Source organism: Coloeus monedula, assembly GCF_965178545.1.
Source record: "Coloeus monedula genome assembly, chromosome: 2".
NCBI lineage: Eukaryota > Metazoa > Chordata > Aves > Passeriformes > Corvidae > Coloeus > Coloeus monedula.
Window position 1 is genome coordinate 13644371 of NC_138782.1, and position 12600 is coordinate 13656970.

The 12600-nt window shown below is 41.8% G+C and overlaps 1 protein-coding gene across 1 annotated transcript in view; it reads right to left on the reverse strand.

The window, feature by feature from the left end:
* Window positions 1-12600, reverse strand: part of TTBK1 (tau tubulin kinase 1) — a gene marked incomplete at its 5' end in the record, with an annotated part of 85938 nt that overhangs the window by 30747 nt on the left and 42591 nt on the right. The window contains 5 exons of the mRNA XM_082302400.1: window positions 588-763; window positions 4172-4391; window positions 5125-5279; window positions 10929-11054; window positions 11736-11828. Of these exons, the coding sequence (XP_082158526.1) occupies window positions 588-763; window positions 4172-4391; window positions 5125-5279; window positions 10929-11054; window positions 11736-11828 (770 nt within the window). The remainder of the gene's footprint in view (window positions 1-587; window positions 764-4171; window positions 4392-5124; window positions 5280-10928; window positions 11055-11735; window positions 11829-12600) is intronic.

Consider the following 12600-nt stretch of genomic DNA (forward strand, 5'->3'; position numbering starts at 1 on the left):
GAGAAAGCCTGTATAGTCCTTCTCACTCATTTCTTGGTACACTTCAGAAAGACAGGCTTAAACAAAAATATTTCTTTAGAACCTACAATGGCATGAAGAAGTGCTTCATGATAGCCAATTCAGCATCTCTTTCCTTTGTAGACAGGATGATAGCCATTTTCCCCCAGCAACACCTTTCCCCTTTGTTAGGCTCTACTGGGTTGTGAAAAAAAAATCCCAAACCATGTTCTGATCAGCGTTTCTCATTTAGCCTGCATCTGCTGCTTGCTTTGCTTCTCTGCCTATCTCAGAGGCCAGCAGCTTGCTGCAAAAGCCAGAGCGTCTGCTGCCCAGATTTTGGGACAACTGCAGTGTGTTTTCAACAAGGATCATCCAAAAGCCTTGCAGACTCTTCTGGAGAAAGACCTCCATGTGTGAGACATCAAAATTTTTGACGATGAAAAGGGGAAGTAGAGGAGGAGGTGAACCAAAGGTCATGTAGATAAAGTTGTGAGCATTGGCTCCTTATCTACTGATTAGGTTGGTCTCAATTGTCAATCCTCACGACTCTGCTAAAAGCAGCAGGAGGCTACAGAGGGTAAACAAACCTTCTTTCATGTGGATCTGCTTTTCCATCAGCTGTGGAAAGCCGTTCTGACTCGGGGCTGTTGACGCGGCGGTAGCGGAGGGAGCGCACTTGTGCGGTCGGGGACTCCGGAGGCACTCGGACAGGGGAACTGGGACACACCCCATTTCTTTGCTCCTCTTCCACCATGCACTGAGTCTGGAGGGGGTAAACACAAAGAACTTCAAAGTTTGGCCAAAGACATTGATTTTCATCCTTCACTGTTGCCCTGGACTTTCTCCTAGAATACACTTTCAGCTGCATTTTCACAATCTACACAAGCAATGTCTGAAGGGACGCAGGGTCCCTCTGCCCTGGAAATCAGCTGGTATTAAAATAAGGTATGGATTTAAAATAAATTCAAATAGTTAAACATCTTTATGAGGTGGCCTATGCATTTCAATTACCCTGAGCATTGATCCAAAGGAGTTCTCACTGGTTAACCTAGTGTGTACACACACCCTTACTGCCTATCCAAGATGTCTAAGAGCCTTGTTTACCAACATTCATTTAGCAGAGTCCATGCATTACATTGCAACATACAAACTTCTGCATCTGATATGACTAAGGCATCTCCTAATAACCAGAGTGGTTTGGTTTGTTTGTGTTTTTGTTTGTTTGTTTAAGCCTTGGTCCTTTAAACAAAGTCTTCCACGACATCCAGTCAACCACAACATCTGTAAGAACTTTCCACAGACATGCAGGGAGCTGAACATGCTCATGGACACTCTATCTGTACATATTTCCTCTTTATATGGCCTTATTAAATTTGATTTTTTTAATTTAGCAGCAGACAAAGGAGCAAAAGTAGGCGACCAACACAGCTGTCCTCTGCCTTCCACAGTGCTGATTCTCCTTGGAAGAGAGGGGCAAATGCACAGAAGCAGAATGGTCCAAGGGCTACAGCAGCAGCACAAGATTTGCATTCAACACTGCGGTGTTGCCAGCCATGCAGCATCAGCTGCAACACACTGCCTCTGTGTGGGGATGTGTATGGAGAGTGCTCACCCTTCCCTGCTGCATGCCCTACATTCCCTTGTCCTCTATTAATGACAGATGGTCAGAACACAAGCAGCATCTCAGTAAAATGCTGCTGATGCAGACAGTTGCCTTTGTGCATGCAATGTAGACATGGCAAGTCAGTCAGTGCCCATAAATTAGCAGACCTAAACCACCCAAGCCGGAGTTGGAATGCATAACTAAAGAGCTTTGCAGCTAGGGAGAGTGGAGGAGAACTTTCAAGCATTAGAGGAAAAGCAGAACAGATGATAATGATTTAATCTGTAATCCAGTCATGCCCAGGAGAAGGTCAGTGATAAGGGAAGGTCAAAAGTGTTTGTGGAATGGAGCAAAGTGCTGATGTAACTGTTGGGTAGCATCAACTTGGTAAGATTCAAGAGCAGAGAACTGGGGGATGGTGAGGGAGAACAGTGACAGCAAGCCCTGTCCTTAACAGAGAAATGGGAGAAGTGGGACAGAAGGAGGTCTGAATTGTGTACACAGAGAAGTAAGGATCATCTTAGAGAGTTATTAGAGAGAAGGAACATGACAAGATCTACTCATCCCCTAAATGCAAAGAAAAAGACAGGGAGAGCCAGTTAATTCTAGTGCTACGAGACCAGAAGATGAAAGATGTGATGCTGTGGATAGCAGAAGGGTGTTTAAACACACCAGTGCCCTTGTGGTTCTGAAAGACACAACAGATGCCTCAGATTACAAGCAGAGGTAAAGATGTGCCCTCAGGTATCAAATCTGAAGCATCCTTTTTTTCTCCACGTGGTGACTGTTACTTAAATAAAAACCGATCCTCTCTCAGAGAACAGTCAGACTAAAGATAATAAGTCTAGCAAAGCAAAAGGACAGGCAAGAGACAAACTAAAGATAACAAGCCTCAGGGAGAGAAAGGACTTCAGCTTTGGAGAGCTTGCTGCCCTGGGCTTTGCTGCACAGCCTGCTGTGTAGCTACAGAACCTGTCAGAGCTGAAGTGCTGCCATGCTGAGTAACTGCCTAAGCTCCTTTGGCAGCAACCTGACAACAAATAGCACAGTGCCTGGCAGGAGAGTCACCTGGCTGTCCTGTGGAGCTTCTAGAAACCTCTCCTGCCTTTAGCTGCTGTTATGACAGGACTTGTGAATGAGTTAGCTAAGACATGACACACAACTAGCACGCACAAAGGACTTTCCTGTGCAAAGTCTGACTGAAGAGCATCAAGGCACCTGGTGGTAGAAATGCCAAGAACAACACACTGAAGTTACTAGGATTTTTCTGTAATACTCTTTTTTTTATTGTATGCTGTGTGAACAGAACTGTCCTTCTCTATCAGGCTTTTCTTATTTCATATACCTTCAAATGAAAACTTCTGGGAATGCAGAGTTACCAGTGAGAGATGAAGAAGTAATTTGAACTTGGTTCATAATTTCTCAGCGTTGGGTAATGTCCCTACTAATGCTCCATAGCGATAACACATTCATCTGAATTATTTGCATTGGAGAATTTTAAGTAAATTAGATTAGATTATTTCTTGTCCATGCATAATGTTTTCTAATAAGACTAATGAGACTAATAAGGCTAGTGAAGATACCTCTATTGCTGAAATAAGGACTAACTTTGTACCAGTAGAGGCTGAAGAGGATTCTGCCCCAGAAGACTGACAGATTTAACATGCCAATCTACAAATGACCATTAAAGACAGGTTTGTGACATCAATCTGATATGCCCTGACAACATTTTACGTCTGACAAATGTTTCTCTGCTAACAGATTCTGTACGTATCTGATGACCTACCACTAATTTACTTGCAAAATGTAAATTAACCTGATTAATAAACTAATTGACAGATTCTTATACTTGACATTTATTATGGAGTTAACCTTCACTGGGGACGCCTCCAAGAAATTAGGTAACATTTACAAGAAAGGACTGAGAAACACCTCAGAGATTATGAGGAAAATCAACTGAAGTATACATTTTATGTAAGCTAAAAAAGTTTAATATGATCTTGGAATGCAGAAATATGACAATATTAAGTAATGGTTTCTCTCACTCTTCACAGGGGTGAAACCATTGTTAGATGCTTATCATAGATTGTCCTATCCTTAGAAAGGAAAGTTAAAAAAAAGGAAGAAAAAAATAAGTGATGATTCAAGGTACAGAAAAATATGGCTTACAAAGACATCTCTGATTACACTTATTTACCCTAGAAGCTGCAATACAAGAAAATTTTGGTTTATTAATTTGCAAGCCTGGGACATTTCTGATACTGTATCAGCTATGCAAGGACTAGAATTTCCTTGTTTGAAGTATCAAAATCCTAGATTGTAAAAAAGATTCACTTTAGCATTACTGGCCCCCAAAACGTCACTTGCATAAAGATCTAAATTAATCCCAATGGCCTTTACTCTGTGAAAAAATTGTTTGTAATTTCCCCTTTCCACAGGAAAATTCTTCAATGTTTTTTGGGCTTACTACATAGGATGGTACATCAGTGGATCTGAGCGCCTTCTAGCAGCCTATGAAACCATTGCCCTACATCCAAAAGTCACAGGAGACAAGGAAATGTTGTTTACTTTGCTGATGCTGATCCTGAGTTTGTTGCGATTCACATCTGTCTCTTCCCAAACTTCACCCTCATTGAAAGCCGTGTTTGGAGCCTGACCAAGACCTTCCACTGGCCGACCTGACAGGATGGGAGGAGCATTCTCTTGATCACTCAAATGTTCACCCTGTAGGACATCCTCAGTGTTCTCACGGAGCAGGTCCCCGGGTACTGGAGTGACATTAACCACCCTGTGGAAGAGACAAGAAGAAAGGTAAAATTATCAGTATATAAAGAAGGAAGCCTATCACACTGCCCCACAGGAATTCCTTAGCAGCTTTTGGGGTATTAGCAAGTCGAAAAACAGGCATTCCAGCTTTATCCCAGATACGACATCCTGAATCAGAACAGGAGGATTCCATGTAACAAAAGTTACAAAGACAGTGGGATGGATCAGTGAAAGCATCTTGGGACCCTTGATACACAGGCTGCAAGCTTCTTCTCAAGTGCCCCTCATACAATATTGAGCTGTGAAGAAACCTCCCCTTTTGCATGAGCAAATGAGGCTTACCAGGCCTTACAGCTTTTATCTTCTGTAACATTACTGGAGATTATTGGTAACCCCTAACATCAGGCCCCCAAAAGCACCAAGACAGACCAGACAGACCAGTCAATCGGGCCTTATCAAGCCATTTTTATCTGGACTCATCTCCACCTCTGAGCATCAATCAATGTACCTTTGCAGCAGCACATGAAACACACTGTAAACAGGCTGAGGAGCTGTGCTGGAGGTGTGAGCAGTGCATGCACTCAGCTGTACTCAGCTCACTATCCACCACCAAAGACATACACTAACATATAAAAAGTCAGATGAACTGGTGGCTGCCATGCAGCTCCAACTTCCAAGAATGATAATGGTCTTGAAACCTTTGAAAAAAGATCTGAGCTTGTCTATTGTCTGACTGCTGTAACTGCAACACTCACCCAAACATGGCTGCTGTTTGCCTGGTGTTCTGCTGTGGTGGAGTTGAGGTGCTAGTGGACAACAAGATATCTGTACCAGCCTTCTCCCAGTCAAAGGCTTCATTTTCAGTGATGCCCCTTTCTTTCATGCTGTTCTCAAAAACGGACATGATAAGCTGGAATAGATTTACAAGAACAATTTCTGGTAAGTAGGTGAGAGTGGCTCTCACCAAAAATATGAAGTATGTGCACAAGGACCAAGTGCATCTTATAATCACCAGTTGAAAGCAAAACTTATAAAATTGCAACAGTTGTTTCTCAGGTTGGTTTTGGCTTCATAAGTGAAATTTCTCCTAACCTACGAAAGAACTGCATGCAACATTTTGATACTGATTGGATGAAATCTTGCAGTTAGCTTGTTACTGCAGCACTAAACCTGTAACTTCAGCTTTCCTCTAGATTAGACATACGCAGAACCGTACATTTCACATGCCGAGTTCAAGGGCTGCCAGAAGACATAAACAGAACAGGAAAAGGCAGTCCTAGGATGCAGACTCATTGCAGTGCCTGGCCCAAATATGGCTTAGTCAGGAGCCCTGCCTTGTGCTTAATGTGCACAATGTGGCCTGACACACTTGGCTGCCTAAGAAAATAAAATTCTAAAAAGGATGATACAATTTTCTTTATAAGATGGCAGGTACAAATACTCATGCTGATGTGCTTTATGCTTGTTGCTTTTCTAAGAACTGATATCCTCTAGGAGCAAATGAAACTACTGTCAATACTTCTCCATGCACCAATGCATCACCAGAGAAATCTGATGTTCTGCAGTCAAAGGGAAACTGGATGCTGTAGGCCACCAGAGCTGTGAGGTCCTATATTTCTAATAAAATTATTCAGCTAAATAATGCAGAACTGACAGGATTCAGCCTGTCAGTTCTCCTCTATAGGAAGGGACAATGTGGTGGCAAATACATTTGGCTTATGGTATAGCATCAGCACTAAGTTATGAATAAAATTTACCATGAACAAACATTCTATTTGCAGTTATATTCCAGTTCTGTTTGTCAGCATGATCAGAAGGACAGGGGAGCCTGCCATTACATTCCACCAAACTACAGTAAAATGCCTATTTTCTGCTTTCAGGTGAGCCATCTTTTTCCTTCTTTTTGTGACCCAGAACCCTAGAATCAGGTGCTCTCCTCCTGTGGTAACACTACATTTGATTAACAGAATTCCCAGAGTTGGCTGTTAGTCAGACCAAGGCACAGGAAATTCTTAGGATTGTATTTGTTTTCTGACTGCTACTTTGGCAATGATTACTGTCAAGTATCTTTTAGAAATTAATATCCCCACATCCTCAAAGATGCCTTGCAAGAACCCCACACATTTGCAGACAGATGCCTTTATAAAAGCCATACTGGCTTCTGTTCATTAGATCGTCCTCACCCATCTGTCCACTAATCCCAGTCTTATCACAGCTTTTGATTCTTTGTGATGGACATGTCAGTGTCAGGGAGTGGTATCTTCAGCAGCTATTTAAAAATTGTTACTGCTTCTGCCACCTTCCATTCCTTTGACACTGAAAGAGTCTGAAGTAAGAAACCACACGATAAAATTAGAAGTTCAGCTGTCTTATTCTTAGCATTCTTTCAAGGACCCACTCAGGCAAAACAACTTTTGTTACTTTCTGCTATAACTTACTCTGTAACTCTTGCACTTGACTTTGCAGGCCATTAGGGATTTTACAGCCCTTCACTGTACTCCCCATCGGGTCTTTTTTCACAGGCTGAAGGATACTGGTGTCCTCATCTGCCATTATTCTCAAACTATTTAATGGACTTATTGAGTCTTCTCAGCTTTCTCTGAAACCTTTATAATTCTGATGAAAGGTCGAAGCTTTACAAGGAGAGAAGTGGAGTGGAAAACTGCACAGAAGAGTCCCTGCAATAACCACTGCTACCAGAAAGCCATGCAAAGAATCACTGGATCCTGTCTAGGAATCCTCTACCTGCAGACCCAACATTAGGAATCAGAAGAGTTTCCACAGTCTCTGCAAGCCTTCCATACTGAGTTTCCTTCTGCTGGGCTGGGTATCAAAACTCACCAACTCTCTGAGTATCAAAATCACTAGTGGGATAAAGAAGGGGCCCAAGATGTTTCTCTATTAAAGATGTTAATGTCCATGAGGACATAAAGCTGAATTGCACATTATGTAGTAGCATGACATGTTTTGGGCTGATGGCCCAGAGAACGAGAGAGAAGCCAATGGGGCACAAATTACCCACTAAGCTGTCACAATACATCTTGTCCCATGCCTTCTCCTGGCCAAGGCTCAGGAAAGGAATCACAATCAATCCTGAAATATCACATATAAAAGGTACCAAAACAGCTACGGATTGTCCAGGCACTCAAGCCTTGAATTCTTTAGGGCTTATCCCAGAAGATGGAATCTTTCAGCAGAAATTTTGGCCATAACAAGTTGCTCTTGCTCAAGTTTCTAATCTGCACTGTAATCTACAACACAGTATTTAAGAATAAATACTAGGCACACCTCTTCAGTGGCAGGAGTCCCCTTTTGATAAAGGAACGATCCTGATTTGTGTTTGTAAGTCCTAGAAGAATTTCTATGGAGAAAACACTAAGATTATGATGGAAGATATCCAGTAGCTTGCTGTCCTGTTTTCAACAGGAAGAGAGCTCATTTTATTCCCAATAGCTGGTGCAGTGCTGTGTTTTGCATTTAGGATGAGAACAGTGTTGATAACACGCTGATGTTTGGGCTGTTGCTCAGTTGTGCCTACCCTCATTCAAGGACTTTTCAGTGTCCCCTGCTCTGCCGGTGAGGAGCTGCACCAGATTCTGGGAGGGAGCACAGCTGGTACAGCTGACCCAAACTGGCCAAAGGGATATTCCATACCACAGAGTGTCATGCCCAGTATATAAACTGGGGAAAAGTTGGCTGGAAGGGACCATTTTCTCCCTGGAGACTGGCTGGGCATCAGGTAATTGTATTTTGTATCAATTTCTTTTCTTGGGTTTTATTTTTATCTCCTTTTTTTAAGTTACAATTATGATTATTATATTCCAATTGTTTCAAATATTAAGTCACCTTTTATCTGAACCTGTGAGGTCTTTTTGTTTTTTGGTTTGGTTTTTTTTTGTTTGTTTGTTTGGGGTTTTTTTGGTAGGTTTTTTTTTTTCCTGATTCTCCTCCCCATCCCACTGTGCAAGGGGTACAGTGAGTGAGCAGCTGCCTGGTACACAGTTGCCAGCTGGAAATAAACCACAACACTTGGTCAGCATGAGAGAACTCAAACCAGCACTCGTTGTTCACAGAGAGTCTTTCCCAACTGCTCTGACAGTATCTGGCATTGATTGAATCTAAAGGAAGAGATCCATATAGGAAACTTACCTCCCCACACTTAGGATGTGTACAAGACAGCCATTCTCTCATATAACAACAGCTGATGTGATCATCTTTCCTTGAGTGAAATGCAATTCACAATGCCCTTAGCTGAGAGAATAGGATGGGTTCCCAGGCAAAGGCAGTCAAATTTCTATAATCTTCCAGGAGCAAAGATCATTATTACTTTTTGGATATTCATTGCAAAAAGTATGATCTCTGAGGAGAGAAGCCAGCCACCTCCACAAGCACACCTGGAAGTATTCCTCTACCAGCTGTACTGTATGCAAGTGTAGTACAAAATATTTTCTACTACATCCTATCTGCACTTTTCCAGGGAAGAGGCATGTCTCTTGCTGTCAAATGAGTCAGAAAACCCCAAAATGCTGCTCTAACGCCCACATCCTCCTGCTGTGAAAGTGATAAAAGTTTGATCCTAACCATGAACCAACACTGACAACAATCCATTAAAGAGACAGAGCTGATGTCTGAGGCCACGAGCCCAAGAAGTGCAAAACCACAGGGTATGACATCCATTATCTGACAGCTCAAGTCTATTTCCTTCTACCATCATTTTCCTCTCCTCTGCTTAGGCAAAACTTGTGCCATCTATCCATCAGAAAATAGTGATCTCTGGTCACACTTAGCTTCCAGTTACAGCCTGGTATCTCTCTCTTGTGACATCACCTCAGGGGCCCAGAATTGTGATAAAATTTCCACTCAGCATGACATGTGCTTAGGAGAATCTAAAATTTCAAATTCAATTCTGATTTTTAAATAAACTGTGACTTTATATATTAGTAAACACACTTTCCCAATTTCCTTTATTTCCCTGCGGGTCTGATACTGGTGACAATTTCAAATGGCCTCTGGTATAGTTTTTAATCTTTCAGAGTAATACATCCAGATAAATCAACATAAAGACATCTCTGGAGCTGAGATGCCTGGAGAAGTTGCTGTCTGGAATCGGTCTGCAAGTTAAACTAGAAGAATCAGTGTTAGGTGGCAAGCTGCAGATGCCAGACTTTTGTGGGGAGTTCCCTTTTGGAGGCTTCTTGCCCAAGCTGCACCTGCAAGAAACTGAAGGCAAAAAGGCAATTCACAGCTTCAGTCAAATGCCCTACTGTGAAAAAGCTGTCTGTGATTTGTACTGCCTGAATTCTGTCTGGAAACATCTTCCATTTCAGCCTCAAGGATGGCTTTCAGTACCATTAGGACACAATTATTTTAAACTGGAACAGAATAGAGGAGCACGTAGGTTCAATATGAGCTTTGGAAATCTCTAATCCAGCCATCTGCTCAAACCAGAGCTAATTAAAAGGCAGATCATATCTGTCATCCAGCCAATCCTTGGAAATCCCCAAGGATGGAAATTCCACAGCTTTTCTAAGTACCCGTTTCGTATATAAGAACCCACACTCTGAACTGTTCCCCCCCTTAGATTTAGTAATGATTTCCCTTACTGCCTCTATTCCCCCCACAGCTGTCCTTGAGGCAGTGAAAGACAGCAATCAGATCCCCTCTGACTTCTCTGTTCTAGAACAAACAAATCCAGCTCCCTCTGCATCTCATCAGTCCACCTCCATCCCTCTATAGCTCTCCCTCTTAGTGCCAAATGTTATATTTCCACTGTACTATCCAGAAAGTATTTGCCTTTTCTTTTCCTTTTAATTTTTAAAAAATCTGTGGTTGCTATGCTACAACATGAACATGGCTAAACCACAAAGGCACTGTTAGAGAGAGTTTGTTGGAACACCCTCCCACCACTTTCCCACTCATTTGATGCACTATCAACAGGAGCAAGCACTCAGATAAGACTGCAGAGATCTGCTTATAAAATGTTGTTTCCATCACTCTGTCTTTAATGTACAGGGAAAACCACTGTGATTTAAAAAAAAGCAATAGAGAATCAAGTTGCTTCAGTTCTGTTGTGTTAAGTCTGAGTTACTCACATAAAGGCTGATAGCAAACACTGAATGGGAGGAAAAACCCTATGTTAGACAAGTATTAAAGAAAGAGATAATAATGGCCCAGGCCTACATGAGTCTGCAAGAAATCAAAGGGGTTGGTGTGCAATGGTGAGTTGTTGGTTTAGGGTCTTAGACCTTGGCACGCTGTGCTAAAATTCTGCCACATTTGGAGTATCTCAAAGTTTTTGTGTCTTAATGAAAGCCAAAAGTACTTTGTTGTTTGGGAAGAGCTATCTGGTGCAGAGCACAGGATTATTTTGGACAGGGTGGTGGAAGGAGATGAAGAAACTTTTGAGGTTTTGAAGAGTTGTACAGTCCAGCCTCTTTCTCCTGGTCCTAGGAAAAGTATTCCTCAGCCAGATATAAACACATTCATGGAAATGTTTAAAAAATCTAAATGCCAATCTAGAGTGCCATGCATCACACTGGTAACAAAGAAAGGCTCCCACCTGATAGTCTGGCTTGGTGAAGTAGTCTAGGCTTGCAATGTGATCCAGGAAAAGGTGGAACTCTGAAGGCATGTGTTTTAGCAGCATTCGGTGTTCATACTTTTCTTTTATCATGCCAACCTGCTCCTGGAAAAAACAAACAAACAAAAAAATATCTCAGAGCCAAGAATCTCTTCCATAGCTTTACATTTTTAAACATTTGTCATTCCTGGAACACAGACTCTTTCTAGACCCAGCACAGTGTCTACACACTTTTCCTGTCTGCTGTCCAAAGCACAAGGAGGGTGAGCACTGCAGGCAGAGGTCAAAGGGGAATCTTGAGTCAGAAGCTTTCTGCACAGGTGACCTACTTCTTTCCAGGGATTTTATTCTTTAGCACAAAGTATTTCCAAGACAACATGACCACTTAGCTTTATTCTGTTTAACTTTCTAATTTCAAATCCCATTTGGCTTGTTTGGCACAGCAAGGCATTATCCTGCTGTCTTTCTAAAGGCTCTTTTTATTCGTCAAAAGGACAGCTTTCCACTTGTATTGTTTGCTTTGCACGAACAAAGTAAAAACCACTTGTTCAAATATTACTAACAATGTGCATAAAAAAAAGTCTAATTACTCCAAATAATAGGAAGCCCACCCTGTGTATCAGAACACACAAAAGTAGCTTAGCATCTTGCAGCAAGATCTGATGAAAAGGAGACTCTGGCTTTACTCCAGAAAAAAAGCCGCACTGAACTGCAGGAGGAATAATAAAGAGTCATCATAATTAAAACGTAGCACCCTCTCTTAAGCACAGACACCAGGTTTCCTACCTTATCTTTGATCTTTCTCCATGGAAGCTGACCAACAGCAAACTCCACCAACATGTAAAAGAGGGACCACAGATCATCGTGTCTACCCATCTCCTGGAGAAGAGAGAGACCAAGACTGAGGAGCAAAGTTTCACACTGCTCAGGGATCCAGGTGTACTCTCTAGATGAGCTACCTCATTTTAAAGGGCAGGAAGAGAAGTCATACTTGCCATTCAATGATTAAAGAAGTCAAATTAAAGGCTAAAGATGCATATTTATTAATGGGAAGCAGAGTAACCTAGATTAAGAAAAATCCCCAAACTGTATGTAGAACACATTTTTTATTAATATCTTTAAGCCTAAATAGCATTTGTACTCTTTTGCAAAAGACTCGCCATCATGCACCACAACAATTTACAGATTTATAACATTTCCACATACAACTCTCCTCCTGGGCTAGTGAATGGGAAATTGAAAAACAGGGATAACGGCTGAAATTGTCAAAGCACACGAATTCATTTTTGGTGCTCAACTTCCAATGGTTAGGATATGATTTCTCAAAATAGCCTGCATTATACAGCAATTTTTGTGTCTAAATATATATTCAGCTGATGCCAGCTACAGCTGGGCCTACTCAGCTCTTGCAAAAATTATACCTCAGGTTTCTTTGTGTCTCCCAAGAAACAGAAAGAATTCATGATGGCATTCAGCTGCCCTCCCCACATCACACTTTCCACCTTTTGTAGACAAAAATTTCCTCCTTTCCTAAAAAAACCTGACATTTCTCCATGTAGGTAATCTTACAATCTCATTCCAAGCAAGGCCAGAAACCTGGAGGTAATGCAGGAGGGCTCATAGTTTCCATCTGCCAGGCACTTAGCAGCAG